Below are 15,265 nucleotides of genomic sequence, written 5' to 3'. Positions count from 1 at the left end.
ATACACATGGAGCAATGATTAACAGGCTGAAAACAGGCCACGTTCTGACTGCAGGCTCACAGTGTCTGTCCTTAAATGTATTTGTGTGAATGTGAGACGAAGAGAGAAAGAGGAGGAAACCGGCCGCAGACATTAACACCTCAAAGATTGTATTACTTGTTTGTCTGAACTGTTGATATATGACAGCTCCACAAGCTGCCAGACTGCACTCCACTAGTAAACCTGCGTACTGTGATGCATGCAAAGGAGTTCCCTTTTTAATGTGCTGTTGCCAAGAAATGTGTCCTACAGATCCTGAAGAAGCGGTTACTTTTTGAAACCGTCATCAAAAAGCTTTAAAATACAGTTCTAATCTACAAAACTTAAACTTTTCAATGTGCTTTAGTACATTTCTAACAGCGGCTGAGATTTGGGGCGGAAAACCGAAAGTAATAGTCGCAAAAGGTCTGCTCCATGAAACCAGTTTAATTTATCTACAGTGAGTCTTATTCTTAAGTCTTTGTTATGGTTTAGTTTTGATCACAGTGCACCACTCTGCATATCTCTTGCTGGCTTTGTGTTTCCTGGTATTTCAAATATTTCTGTATTTTTATTAGGTGATACATTTTTTCTAATAAATGTATAAGAAGCTAGCAAGTGATTCCTGTGGTTAAAACCTGTGGCAGGCTGTGACAGTGATGCCTTTGGCCATTGTTGCAACATATGGAGATCACAGTTTAAAAAATCATTCCATGTAAAAGAGGCACCAGAAGAAAAAGAAATGTCTGCCATATATAAACAGGCTTTCAGTCGTGCCAAATTTTAATTTAATATTCTAATAGGAGGCAATTGCAAACATTGTCAGAGTGACGGACTTATGGAAACATACCCACTTTCCACATTTCAGCTTGCTTTAAAAATAACAAAGCACCAAACGAAAACAATGTGGGTAGATTTGTAGGCGTGTCAAAAAGTAGTTTAAATACATGTTTTGTAAAATTACACATTAATGCCTATTTATTCTCGTGGTTATGACTCTTATACGATCATTTTCCTCAAAATACAATCATTTTAAGCTTTTTAGTTTAACATTTCCCATCTGGCAACACTGTCCTCCACACAGCACTTTCACATGTCGGACAGAAGCGGGACGTTTATGTGTCGTAACCAATTCCAGACTCAAGCTAAGAGTCTGAATAGCTTTGCACATTCATTGTATAACCTTCATCTGTTGGAGACTAAACCAAACATCTCTGCTCCCACTGTAAATGTGTTCAGCTCCACTCTGCAGCTGCAGTAATGGCAACAAAATCAGCCTCTGCATTCGTCTATAGGCTACTGCTGTTTTCAATGTAATTATTCCATCTGTTTTAACTGGTGGATTTGTGTTGAGCTGCATCCCGACTCTGATAACAGACATTCCTTCATGTTGTTTATCAGTCACAGCGACCCTGATGAAGGCCAGAGGCCAACATGTGTTAGTTTCACCATGAAAGTTGAGGTCTATGTGTGTATCCTGGTGTGTTGAGGCTCATGACTTAAACAAGTGTCCAGCAGATGTCTGGTTCTCTGGACTGTGTTTAAAAAAAGAAATTCCTTAAAGTCACACATCTGTGAATATAGTTGAGTAAAAAGTACAATATTTCCCTCTGAAATGCAGTGGAGTAGAAGTATAAAGTTGCATACAATGGAAATACTCAAGTAAATTACAAGTATGTCACAATTGTACAGAACTTGAGTAAATGTACCTTGTTAAACTTCACCACACTGTTGGTGTAAGTTTGTTCTAAAGCCAGAGCAAACTAGCTGTCAGGCTAATGTACACTGACTTCAGCTCTGTACTTAACGCCAATTTTCTTAAAATGCTGAACTATTCCTTTAAGTCTGTCTGAAATGGTAACAGTACGAGTTTATCAGCGAGAGAAGAAGAAGAAAGACACGACCAGTGTGGGCGACACAGAAAGGCTTAGAGACGACTGAAGAAGTGTTGATGCAGAAATATAGAGACAGACATTGAGTTGGTGTAATAGAAAGACTGTGTGAGTGCGTGTGTGTGTACTCTCTCAGAACAATCCAGCGCCACTGAGGACATTTAGCCCTCGTCCGTGGCCTCTCTGCAGGTGTCCTCCCCTCAGACACTGGACTCTTTCTGCTCCGTCCAGCATCAGCATGCATCACATCAGCCCAGTGCGCTCACCGCCTTACTCATCACTACACACACACACACACACACACACACACACACACACACACACACACACACACACACACACACACACACACTACATCACCGGTCTGTCCGAGCAGAGAGGAGGGAGGACAGATAGCGTGAGTCCAGGGATTTCATCGAGGACCAGAATGCAGTCATACGACACAGACCACTCGGACCACATGGTTAAAGTACAGTGGACAGTTTAGCTTTGTGTGCGCACATAAATGACACGTATTGATGCTCTGTGGAACAATTTCTAAGCGGGACCAGTGGCCCGTCACTGATGATCACAGCAGCTTTGGAGGGTGAATCAATGACCAGGCCGAGCAGACAGCGGATCTCATAAATGGCCCCCAAGCAGCCGAGGAAGCCCATGAGCATCGAGAAAGCTCCGACTCCAATCAGGATGTAGCAGGCCACCTTTACAGTTGTGTAGTTATCTGTAACCAGAGAAACCACGTTATTTAGTTATATGTTAAAGACGTTTGTCCTGGATTCTGTGAGTCTGTGTTGAAAACAGTCCACCTTGGTCACAGGGGTGGCATAAAACATTGGTCCACAGCAGAGGTCCAGGTTTCAATCAGCTCTTCTTCATGCATGGATGCAGTCCAATATACAGGACTGACAGTGTTCGTGGGTGGGACGTCAGTGAGGGATCATCCTACGGTTTGGTCGGCACACCGACACGAAGGGTGATAATGTTTATTTTCTAGGTTGCAGCTCGCTAAAAAGAATTTAATGAGCTGCTCTGAGCTCCGGGAGATCTCTATGCAGGGCCGCGATACGAGCAGTTAACAAGAAATTAATCTATTTTACTATTTCAATCATCTAAAATTCTTTTTAGTCATTTTTTTAGCTAAAATAGAAAATCTTCCTTGTTTGCAGCTTCTCAAATGTAAGGGTTTTATGTTGCTCTACACAATAGTAAACTTAATATCTGGACTCTTGTTTGGACACATTTATTCAGTATTTTCTGATACAATGAAACTCTTATATCAAGAAAGCACTTGGCAGATTAATCTATAATGAAAATAATCGTGAGTATAGCCCTAATACTGACTTGGAAAAACCTCATAGTTGATCTGAGTGTGAACAAAAAGAAAAGTGTTTTCTGAAGAGTGTGCACTTATATTGGCAAACAAAGGCTTCTGTGTGTCACATCAAGAATCCTGCCGTTCATCTCATCTACAGCAGTCCAGACGTCTGTTTAGAGCTCAGTTCAGAATTAAACTCCGAAAAGTACTATAAATATATATAAAGTTTGACTGCAAACTACTTCTGAAGTTTAAAATAATGTCTTCATCTTGTCCAGGGGTGGCCAACCAGTCAGAGGTTAAGAGCCAAAAATGTTACTATGTTACTATAAAGAGCCACATCATACACACAGTCACATCATACACCCCCCCCCCCCTTCTCTCTTTTGTTATCAGATCTAACACACACACACACTCAAAGACCCTCCCTCCCAAAGACACACACTCCCTCACACAGACACACACACACAGCTCTGCTCAGACAGATTTATTGTAAAGGTCACACACCATAATATTGACAGAAATTGAATTAAACCTCTCCTACCAGTATTCAGAGGCCAGTTATTATCAACAATGAACATTGTGTGCACTCACACACACAAGCTCTCAGTGTGTTTTATCTTCCTATGCATGTTGCTTCTTTAAATTAGTGGGACTTCTAACATTCCTTGCCTTGAACAATCCTCCTCAAATCTGTCTTGTATTCCGTTGTGGTCACTCGAAGCATTTATTTCACATGTGTGTCAGTCAGAACAGATGGATACTTTGATTGCACGTGTTTCAGGGGAGATAACACCGACTCACAGACGTGTGTTGACCCAAACATTGATAGTAGCTTGAGTGAAGCCCGTTTGACATTGGGATATTTTCTCCATTGGCACAGTTTTCCAGAACTCAAGGGTCCCTTCCCTCAGAACAGGTTTCAGTCGGCCTTCCTCAGAAAGTTCAATCATCTCCAACTGGGCCACCGCCTCGTCCGCGACTAGCGGGGCTTTCAAACAGTCCGTCTCTGCATTAAAAGGGTCGACGAGGAACGTAATCTGTGACCTTTTCAGCTGTAGATCATGGAACCGGGTCGCAAAGCTTTCGTGCAGGGTTTCAACCAATGTTGCATATCAGGCTGTTTGCTTTCTCAGGGAGGCACCGGTGGCTTGGCCGCTTGCCTTTAGCAGGGAGGGAAAATGCGCTAATTCTCCCTTTTGAAGAAGTGTCTTAAACTGTTTCAGTTTGTTAACAAACGCACTTTGCACTAGGTCAGGCAGCATTTCTATATGAATATGAACTCTCCCACTCTACTAAAAACGTCCTATGTTTGTCTTCATATTTTCGCTTAGCTGTGCATTTTTTCCCTGCAATTTTAGGATCGAACTCAGATGGTCAGATAGTGTTTACTCTACGATAGGTTTTTCCCCCCTCGAAGGTGATTGGTTCACTGCATCGCAAGCATTTTTGTGATTGGCTCTTGGGCCACATCAAAATTAGACGCGCTGTCATGCTCTCATACTGACAAGCACACATACACACACGTAGCCTACACACAAATAAAATTTGATATGAACTGAAGAGCTGCATGCGGCTCGAGAGCCGCTGGTTGGCCACCCCTGATCTTGTCCATAAAATGCATTTTTCCATCATACAGAAGACTATGACAACCCGAAAATCAGAAACATTAATTACATATATCATCTACAATCAGCTGAAAAGAAGATCCGTGGCTGTACCATGTTTAACAAACACAGATTTTTGAATTGATATAACAGGTTGTTGAGAGAATTATATAAGTCTCTGAACTCTACAAACTTGCAGAAACAAACCAGACGAGCTCCTCGATACAGAAAACATTTGTGATCATCAAAAACGATTGAAATCAGAAGCAAATGTGCAGCTGCAGCGCTCCACTTATGGCAAGTGATCAGGGCCCAAAGTAACACAGGAAGCTAAAATAAGAGCTCAGCTACAATCCAAAACCCTCATTCGGATTCATTGATGGAGCATGACTCAACAAGAACCGGTTTCCCTCGTTTCAAAACAGCAATACAGAATCACAGGATCTGGTACAGCTTGGTTGTGAACAAGTAGCGTGTTGAAGTCTACCAATGAACCGTTTTACAGACCCCCCCCTCGCTGAGTCCTCATGGCCTCAAGGAATCATGGGATAGCCCCAGGGGATCAGTGAACCAGGGCACGCAGCACCAAACCAAGACAACGAGCAATGAGAGTTTATGATGGAAAATTAGGCTACGGAGAGGAGGGGGGGGCAGGAAATGAAAACCTGTGAGTGAGTGTATGGGTGTGTGTTTATGTGCTCTTACACACATGTACACGTCTTTAGGGTCACACGGCAGAGACCACCTGTGCAGCTGTTGACCCCAGATTAAAGGTGAAATACTGGCTGTTATATGACGATACAGAGGGGGCCTGTGAAGCTCCACATGTACGTAAACACGCACAAACACAGGACACAGCACACTAACACACTCATGTGGACGCAAGTTTCTGTTAATCTTCACCAAAATGAAGCAAAGGTCACTTTCAAAATCCAATTTCTTGTTAAAATGAGCACATTTAACATTTAATTGGCCTTAAAAGATTTAATTTAACAGATAAAGCCCACTCAATATGAAATACTTAGTAATAGTATTTTTTCACAAAATGACAGATTACATTTACTCAAGTGTACTTTTTATTTTATTTTTACAATTTTGACATCACTTGTACTGTACTGGAGTATTTCCATTGTATGGAACTTCATTCTTCTTCTGCACAACAGCTCAGAGGCAAATATTATACATAACCTCACTACATTTATTTGACGCTATGAGGTACTTCTTACATATAAAAACGTACATTATCCTTACATGATATGATGCAGTACTACTACTCTACCCAGTAGTATACAAAGTATCTAAAATTGTCTCCATATTGATGAATTACAACGTATTGTTGTATATATTTTGGATTTGCAACGTACTTATTTCTGGTATTGTGACTTGCAAATTGATAATATTTTATTTAATATTTCTCTTTCTTACTTTGTACAGCAACTGCTGCACACCAAATTCCCTTGGGATAAATAAAGTTGCATCTTATATTTTGTATTATTAATCGAAAACTGTAAAGTAAATGAGGCGGACAGATAAATGTAGTGGAGTAGAAGTAGAAATTACAAGTACCTTAAAATTGCACCAAAGTAAATGTACTTAGTTACGTGTCACCACTGGTGATGAATGGCTCCAGTCACACAAGTGTTCCCCGAGGTCTCCCTGCTACACATGGAGCTCTTGTTTACAACCCGTCTGATTGTCTGAGTTGTGACAAACCCGATCTATCCCATAATACGGGATGATATCAGACGGGTAAAAGCGGAAATTACGTCTGGTTGCGACTCAGCGTCGTCTTTGTACAATCGAGGTACAGCAACACCAGGCTGCTCATTGATTCACCCTCCAAAGCTGCTGTGATCATCAGTGACGGGCCACTGGTCCCGCTTAGAAATTGTTCCACAGAGCATCAATACGTGTCATTTATGTGCGCACACAAAGCTAAACTGTCCACTGTACTTTAACCATGTGGTCCGAGTGGTCTGTGTCGTTATTTTGCAGATTCAGATTAGTCCAATGAACTGTTGCACAGGGTGTGTGTGTGTGTGTGTGTGTGTGTTAGTCATCTGAACAGCCACAAACTCCTGCTTCCCTTAATCCTAGGATACATTTTAAAAACCAGTACTTCGGGGGTTGTGACCCTGCATGGAATGACAAAATAGAAGATAAAACAGTAGAGCTACACTTTCTCCCTTTTTGTGAAATAATTGAGATCTTTTTTTTTGTTTTTTCCTCAACACAACTTTTAAAAAATGGTTGAACTGAAACAATATGAGACAGAAACTTTATAAGAAATCTGTAAGGAGAGGTTGTGATGAGGATAAATAAAAAATATGCATGAAAATCAGTCAATTATAAACATGTTTTTCATGCAGAAGATTTGAGCTCCTTGTACTATAAAGTCTCCATGTTTTTAACCTGCATAAAAACTACTGTAAAGAAAGTTTTGAGCATATCTGTCCTGACATTTAAATTATCCACATTGTGCATTTTCTCCATTTCTTTCTTTCTGTTTCTGTAGTTGTCAATGTAGTTTTTGTGTGCAGTGACATTACCCTCTGGTGGTTTGCGCAGAAACTGCAGAATATTTTCTCCATTTAATCATGTGTACTTTATTTTCCTCGTATCACATGGTCTTCATAAGACGTTCTCATGAAAATGCAAATTAAAAAAATCAGAGCAAGTTAAAAACGTATTACAAATGTGTATCTATATATACACGTAAAAATACATACAATAGAGATAGAGATTATAGACAGAACAGAATATATAACATAGAGAGACAATACATAGATACATACATACAACAAATACAATACATAAAGATAGATATAAAGAGAATATAGTACATAAAAAGAGAAGAGAGAGGGAATAGAGAATATATAAAAAAAAACAAAAAGTATGGATATATAGATAGGAGACATAGCATATATGGAGAAATATATAGTATATATAGATAATATATATACAATAGAGAGAGAGAGAGAGAGAGAAGAGAGAGAGAAAGAGAGAGAGAGACAGAGAAGGGAAAAAGAGATAGAGAGAGAAAGAAGAAAGATAAAAAAAAATAAAAGAGAGGAGAAGGAAGATAGAATATAGAGAAAGAGAGAGAAGAAACAGATAGAGAAGAAGAAAAGAGATAGAGTATATCAAAAAACAGAGTAAATGACAGAGAGGAGAAGAAATAGAGAAATAAGATCATATAGAGAGAGAGAGAGAGAGAAAAGAGCATAAGAAATGAGGAGATAGGGAGTATAGAGAGAAGAAAGAGACAGAGATATAGTATGACGTAGGACAGATATTTAGAGGAAGAGGATAGAAGAGACAGAGACAGAGATAGATAGAGAGAGAGGAGAGAGAGAGACAGATACAGAGAGAGGATAGATGAGAGGAAGGGAGTCAGTAGATAGGAGAGAGACAGAGAGAGGGTAGAAGAGAGAGATAGACGACAGACTAATAAGAGTATAGAGAGAGAGAGAGAGAGGAGAGAATGAGAGGAAAGAGGAGAGAAGAAGAAAGAGAAGGGAGATAGAGAGAGAGATAGACAAGAAAGAGAGAGAAATAGAAGAATAGATAGGAAAAGAGATAAGAGAGAGAAGAGTAGATAGAAAAATCATAGTATGATACAGTAAGAACGATAAGTAGAGAGAGAAGATAGAATATAGATATATAATTAATACTAATATATGGTTAGAGATATGAAATAAAAATAGATATGGGAATATATATATGATAATTATAATATAGAGATATAAGAGAAATATATTGATATATAGAGATAAATTAAAAAGATTAATAGATATATAGATAGAGATATACATTACAAAAATATAGATATATCATTACACATTATATGTATATATATATATATACACACCATATATAGAGATATTCAAATATATATTATATATATAAACACACATTTATATATAACATATATATATATACACACACATATATATATAATATTACACATATATATATATATATATATATACACACATATATATATATCTATATATATATATAATATATATCTATATATGTGTGTATATTATATAATCTACACACACCACACACACATATATATATTATATATACGGTGTGTATATATATATATATATATATGTGTGTGTTATATATTGTATATATGTGTGTATATATATATATATATATATATATAATTACATATTATACACACAACACACCATATCTATTATAGACTATATACACACACACACACATTACATATAATCTAGAGTATATATATATATATATATATATATATATATATATATATATATATATATATATATATATATATATATATATATATATATATATATACACACACACACACACACTTGTGTGTATGTGTGTAAAGGACGGACACACACAAAACTACTGTAATCAGTTTATTGGCAAAATGAAAGGATGAATGTTGTGAGTACACTCTTACTAATCCAGCTACCAGAAGTCCATCTAGTTACAAACATACGTACCCTTTCCGTCTTACAACTTAATTATAAATGTTAATGGGATGTTTTTCATACAGACTGTACATACAAAGAACAGGAAGGTGTATTTGTACATTATAAAAACAACACAACATCTTGGATGAAAGTTGAAAGTTGTACATAAATGAATTTCAAAAGATTTTTCTGTATGAACAATTTCCAAGATGGATCTCCCCAAAAATATTTCTTCTGCTCGAAAAAATTTTGCCTCTTTTCCTAATATTTCAAGTTTACATATTTCAAAAAGTGGTTAAAAGAAACATTTCACGACTCAAACGTTATAGTGGGTAAAATATGAACTTAAAACTACCTTAAAAAAAAGAAAATCTTGTTTTTGCTTGTCAAAGACAATTGTAAACTGGGAGTGATACTTTTAAAAGACAAGTATCATAAATGTTCTTCTTTAGTACCTCATTATTTCTATTATTTCCAGAGCAAAAATTAAGAAAACATGAAAAAATCAGCTGCTAAAGGAAACACTGGCAGACTTTTTTGGATTCAAATTCACACAAATAATGACTAAAATTATATACAAAGTACTGAAAACATTTCGCAATAACTCAAAACGCTGGTGTATAAAAATAAAGAAACGACACGCCTCACACACAAGGTGGATTTTTCCAGTTGTCCAAATCAGTTGTCATGCAGACGTTAGCTTTGCTTCTGTCGTTACAGACAATAAAACACGATTTCTCTTCAGATTTTTGAGGGAAAACTAAAACCATGAGGCGATAATTTATAGAGAAACCAGCGACGCTGTAATCCGAGTATCCATCATTTCTTACTTTACAAACTCTCCAAATGGTTCCTCTTATATATATTTAATCAAAACATTTTCAGCATAGTTATCTGATCTAAAGTGCTCCAAAGAAAGACTGGACTGACAAAAATAAAAAGATGGAAGTGCCTCAAAAGAAGAATCTAACAAAATATAAAGCAAACACAAATTATTTTTACATTTGGACAAAATGTTTAACCAAATAAAGGATGGAAAACAAAATGCATTATTTTACTGTTTCCTCCCTTTCTTTCTGTTCAGTTCAACCAGTGAGCTTCTTTAGTACTTTGGCACTTTGGTGTAATCTTCTGTGTGAACGTTCCTGCACAGGCAGATGGACAAGATCATCCCCACCAGCTGTTGAACAAAACAATAGATCGATTAATACATGTTATATCTTTACAACATGTTATATCTTTACAACATGCTATATCTTTAAAACATGCTATATCTTTAAAACATGTTATATCTTTACAACATGTTATATCTTTACACCATGTTATATCTTTACACCATGTTATAGCTTTACACCATGTTATATCTTTAAAACACGTTATATCTTTACAACATGTTATATCTTTAAAACACGTTATATCTTTACAACATGTTATATCTTTACACCATGTTATATCTTTACAACATGTTATATTTTACAACATGTTATATCTTTACAACATGTTATATCTTTACACCATGTTATATCTTTAAAACACGTTATATCTTTACAACATGTTATATCTTTAAAACACGTTATATCTTTACAACACGTTATATCTTTACAACATGTTATATCTTTACAACACGTTATATCTTTACAACATGTTATATCTTTACAACATGTTATATCTTTACACCATGTTATATCTTTAAAACATGTTATATCTTTACAACATGTTATATCTTTAAAACACGTTATATCTTTACAACACGTTATATCTTTACAACATGTTATATCTTTAAAAAACGTTATATCTTTACAACATGTTATATCTTTACAACATGTTATATCTTTACAACATGTTATATCTTTAAAACACGTTATATCTTTACAACATGTTATATTTTAAAACATGTTATATCTTTACACCATGTTATATCTTTACAACATGTTATATCTTTAAAACACGTTATATCTTTACAACATGTTATATTTTAAAACATGTTATATCTTTACAACATGTTATATCTTTACAACATGTTATATCTTTAAAACATGTTACATCTTTACAACATGTTACATCTTTACAACATGTTATATCTTTACAACATGTTATATTTTAAAACATGTTATATCTTTAAAACACGTTATATCTTTACAACATGTTATATCTTTAAAACATGTTACATCTTTACAACATGTTACATCTTTACAACATGTTATATCTCATCCGTGGAGCTCAGGAGTCTGTAACACTGGATCTTTACAGCGTTTCTTTATATTAACTAATAACTAATTAACAGTTCAATTAATAGTAAATATAAATAATAAAAAAATAATAATAGATAAACATTTGAATTTAAAGAATACATTCATAAATACAAAGGAAAAAAAAATCTTTAAATGATGCATTATTAAATGATATATACTTTTTTAATGGAATTGCAAAACTGAAGTTAAAAAGTCAATCTAATGATAACCGTAGACTTTGGGAAAATATAATGCCATTTCAGCAGATGGATTTAACAATAGTGAAGCTTTTTAATTTATGAAAAAAATCCTGTGGTTGTTCTGCTTTACTTTGACACCACAGAAATAATGAAATTACATGTTTATGAATGAAGGTGTACCTCAATCAGACCCACTCCGAGGCAGATACCCAGGACGACCCCGATGTTGGTGAGAAGCCAGCTCTCCACGCTGGCAGCACAACCCTAAAGTAGAGTAATACAAAACCGCACAGGAGAATGAATGCATGAGGAACTCAGCCAGGTGACAGTAAACAGGTGAACACAATAACAGAAAAGCACTGTTTACCACGTCGTATACGGGCCAGTCAGGCGTCTGAGCCTCACAGAATCCGCTGTCGGAGAGGTTTCCGGTGGTGAGCGAGAAGTTCTGGCAGGAGCAGGGATACAGCAGCTGGGAGCTGTTGACAATCACCATGTTACCGTTCCAGTCCAGACGGCTGGTCCAGCCACAACACTCCATCTACAGACAGACAGACAGACAGACACTCAAGGACTATACTTACAAATTGTGCTCACCGGAAAAGAAACGCAGTATTGGTCGTCCGTGCAAGTAGCTAGTTAGGCTATGTCCCATAATTATGTTGGTTGTTAGGTGGCGACCTTTAGTGGCCGTGGTAATAGAGCTACAGGGATGACGTAGTCCGACCCAGAAGTTGGCATCACCCTGGTTCCCTCGACAAGTCAAAGGGATTTTTCCATTGGATTTTGGATTATTGGAGAAAATGAAACTAAAGTTTATTTAGATACTTGATAGCAAGCGCCGTTTTTAAAGACCCATAGAAGCTTCAAAAATTCTTGACTGGGGTAATTACTGACAGAATTGATATGGTAGAACAAAACTTTAAAATCTCTGTTAACCACAGACCTTATTTAAGGCATTTAACCCAAAAAAAAAATCGACTTTGATACGAGGGAAAAGGAAGTGCTAAAATACTAACTCAATTCAGGGTTTTAGGACTAATAGCACTCTATCATGACGGGAGCAAAGGAGGAATCAGGGACGTAGTATAAAGAGTGACGCCAGGGTTGCTACGTAAGTAATTACCGTATTTTCCGCACTATAGAGCGCACTGGACTATAAGGCGCATTAAGCGAAACAAAACAGTCAGATAAGTCAGTCAGTCAAACTTTATTAAACGTGTTCACAATAACTCTCAACATTGTTCAAACGTTAATGAGTGTATTCACAATAACTCCCAACCTTGTTCAGTTGTAACACGTAAAAAAAACAGTCTGATACCGCGAAATGGTCTTCTTTACTTGGCGCAGGTCATCTTCTTGCTTCCTCCACTTCCGTACCATTGATTCATTAATGTTGAATTCTCTCGCAGCTGCTCTATTCCCATGTTCTACTGCGTGACTGATAGCCTTGAGTTTGAAGTCCGCGTCGTAAGCGTGTCTCTTGACAGGTGCCATTTTGGGGTCCTTATACACACACACTGTAATATTATGGTGAAGCACAGTATGTATTACTCCGCGACGCGGACTACGGTAGCCGTAATGCTGCAAGCGGTGTGGCTTTGTAGTTTACCAAAGTCGTACTAAAACATTTTGACAGAGCGCCGTGTACCACACAAAATCGCTTCGTGATCAGTAACCACAACCAGAATTAATCCATATATAAAGCGCTCCGGATTATAAGGCGCACTGTCGCTTTTTGAGAAAATTAAAGGCTTTTAAGTGCGCCTTATAGTGCGGAAAATACGGTATGTAAGTAACAAACATAGTTATTTCAACCCAAACCACAATCTTTTCCTAATCAAGTCTTTCCGTCTAACAACGTTACATAGAACGTCATATGTCTTTATGATCATTGGCAACATCCTATTTTATTATTTAGGTTGGAGGACGTGTTGATACCTTGAGGACAAAGTTGAGGAATTTTAACTTGAGTCTTTTCTTTTAATGCAACTTTCTAATTCTACTCCAATGGATTTATAAATTTAAGTTACTTTAAAAATTAAGATTTTTACCGTAACCCTCTGTTAATTTCTTATTTACATACATACCTACATTCTTCAAGTGTTAATAAGTGCTAAAATATTTCTACAGACATAAATGTGTTTTTTATTTAAACACGATATAAAATGGAACATTCTGTGTTTTAAGAAGTTTAGAATAGTTTTATTTAGATTTAAAAAATGGGAACTTATCCTATAAGTGCCATTTTTCATAGGTTACTTGCTTACTGCAGGTCAGAAGTAAAAGATAACTGAGGGACCTTTCTGTTCAAATACAGACCGTTTTATTACATTTTTTAACAGTATGTTTTGCACTTGACTTCCTCTTTTCGTTCTTGACTTTGCTAATACATTTTATTGACTCTTTTTGCTTTTAGTATTTTTGCTACAGTGTGTGTGTGACGCTAAATTACTTTAATAAGTAGTGAAGTGAATGTTTTTAATTTATTTTACAGGAACACTTCAGTGTGTACTTCAGATTTGTATTTATCCGTCATTATACAAAAGCAGTTTGCATTTTGAAGAAAAGAGATAAGATTTAAAGAGAGCATCTTGAATCATGAATCTGACTCTAGATTAATTCTTCCAACTCACATTCCTCTGGATGAAGTCCCAGGCCTGCTCCGTGGTCGAGTTGTTGCCGGGGTAATTGTCGAGCACATTGGTCACGATCTTGGACATCTCTTCATTTAACTGAAAGAAAACAGGTGTGGTGAGCATAAAATAAACATCTTATGATGCAAAATACAGATTCAGCAATGTGAAGAGAGCAAATATGCTTGAGCTGGTTAAACTGAAGGGAAGACTTGCAGTTTGTATTGTGTTATATGCCGTTTATGGTTTGTTCCAATTTCTATTTCTGGGTTTTTGCTTTGTTTTTTCCCCTTGTTCCTGTAGCTGTAGGACTGCAGGTCATGATGTAGACAAGGAATGGAGGAAAAATGAACGTCTGGAGGAAAGTAAAAGAAACTGCTGGAGATCTTGGTGAGTTCAAAGACACTAGTGTCCTGATTCAGGTGAAAGAATGTGATGAAAATTGAAACATGTTGAACTATTCCTTTAAGTTTAAGTCCTTTGAACAAAAAGAAAAGGTAACAACATTAAAAGGTTTATAATCAGATCCATGTTTCACTTGAATCAGAAGCATTACGAGAAGCAGCCGAAAACAGCAGCACTTTATAATGGATGAAATTATCCAGATCACTGGAGACCAGACGCAGGAAATCTGAGAGTAATTATTGCAAAAAGAAATTCTCCAAGAATGTTGAGACACTCAAGGTCTCCAGTGAACACATGCTGGAAAAGCAGATATACTCTTTTTTCCAAATAGAGGTTTTGCCTTGAACTTCTTTGGCAGAGAGGCACGGTGGCTGAGAAGAAGTCCAAGAGCTTCCAACAAACAATCAGATACAATAACCAGAGATCTGTCTGCACTCTGAAGAACTGAATTCCTCCTTTTTGTAGCATTTCATTCGAATAAGATGATTGATGCCT

The 15,265-nt window shown here is 36.6% G+C and overlaps 1 protein-coding gene across 1 annotated transcript; it reads right to left on the bottom strand.

Annotated features, from left to right (window-relative positions):
- Positions 1 to 9,228: 9,228 nt before the first annotated feature.
- LOC115006507 (CD82 antigen-like) lies at positions 9,229 to 14,785 on the bottom strand. The gene is made up of 4 exons (XM_029428796.1): positions 14,366 to 14,785; positions 12,097 to 12,270; positions 11,910 to 11,993; positions 9,229 to 10,478 (listed from the first exon to the last, which is right to left on the bottom strand). The coding sequence occupies exons 1-4, from the start codon at positions 14,489 to 14,491 to the stop codon at positions 10,401 to 10,403; spliced, it is 462 nt and encodes a 153-aa protein (XP_029284656.1). The 5' UTR covers positions 14,492 to 14,785; the 3' UTR covers positions 9,229 to 10,400.
- Between the last annotated feature and the right edge of the window lie 480 nt (positions 14,786 to 15,265).

Source organism: Cottoperca gobio, chromosome 3 (assembly GCF_900634415.1).
Source record: "Cottoperca gobio chromosome 3, fCotGob3.1, whole genome shotgun sequence".
Lineage (NCBI taxonomy): Eukaryota > Metazoa > Chordata > Actinopteri > Perciformes > Bovichtidae > Cottoperca > Cottoperca gobio.
This window is presented reverse-complemented; position numbering and strand designations above follow the sequence as displayed.

What these genes read in the sequence shown, in the direction of transcription:
- LOC115006507 (XM_029428796.1), bottom strand. Translation starts at nt 14,491, where the DNA reads ATGCTCACCACACCTGTTTTCTTTCAGTTAAATGAAGAGATGTCCAAG. An exon ending in ACTGGCCCGTATACGACGTG is followed by an intron (nt 11,994 to 12,096) that starts GTAAACAGTGCT and finishes ACTCTACTTTAG; the next exon opens with GGTTGTGCTGCCAGCGTGGA. An exon ending in TCGGAGTGGGTCTGATTGAG is followed by an intron (nt 10,479 to 11,909) that starts GTACACCTTCAT and finishes TTTGTTCAACAG; the next exon opens with CTGGTGGGGATGATCTTGTC.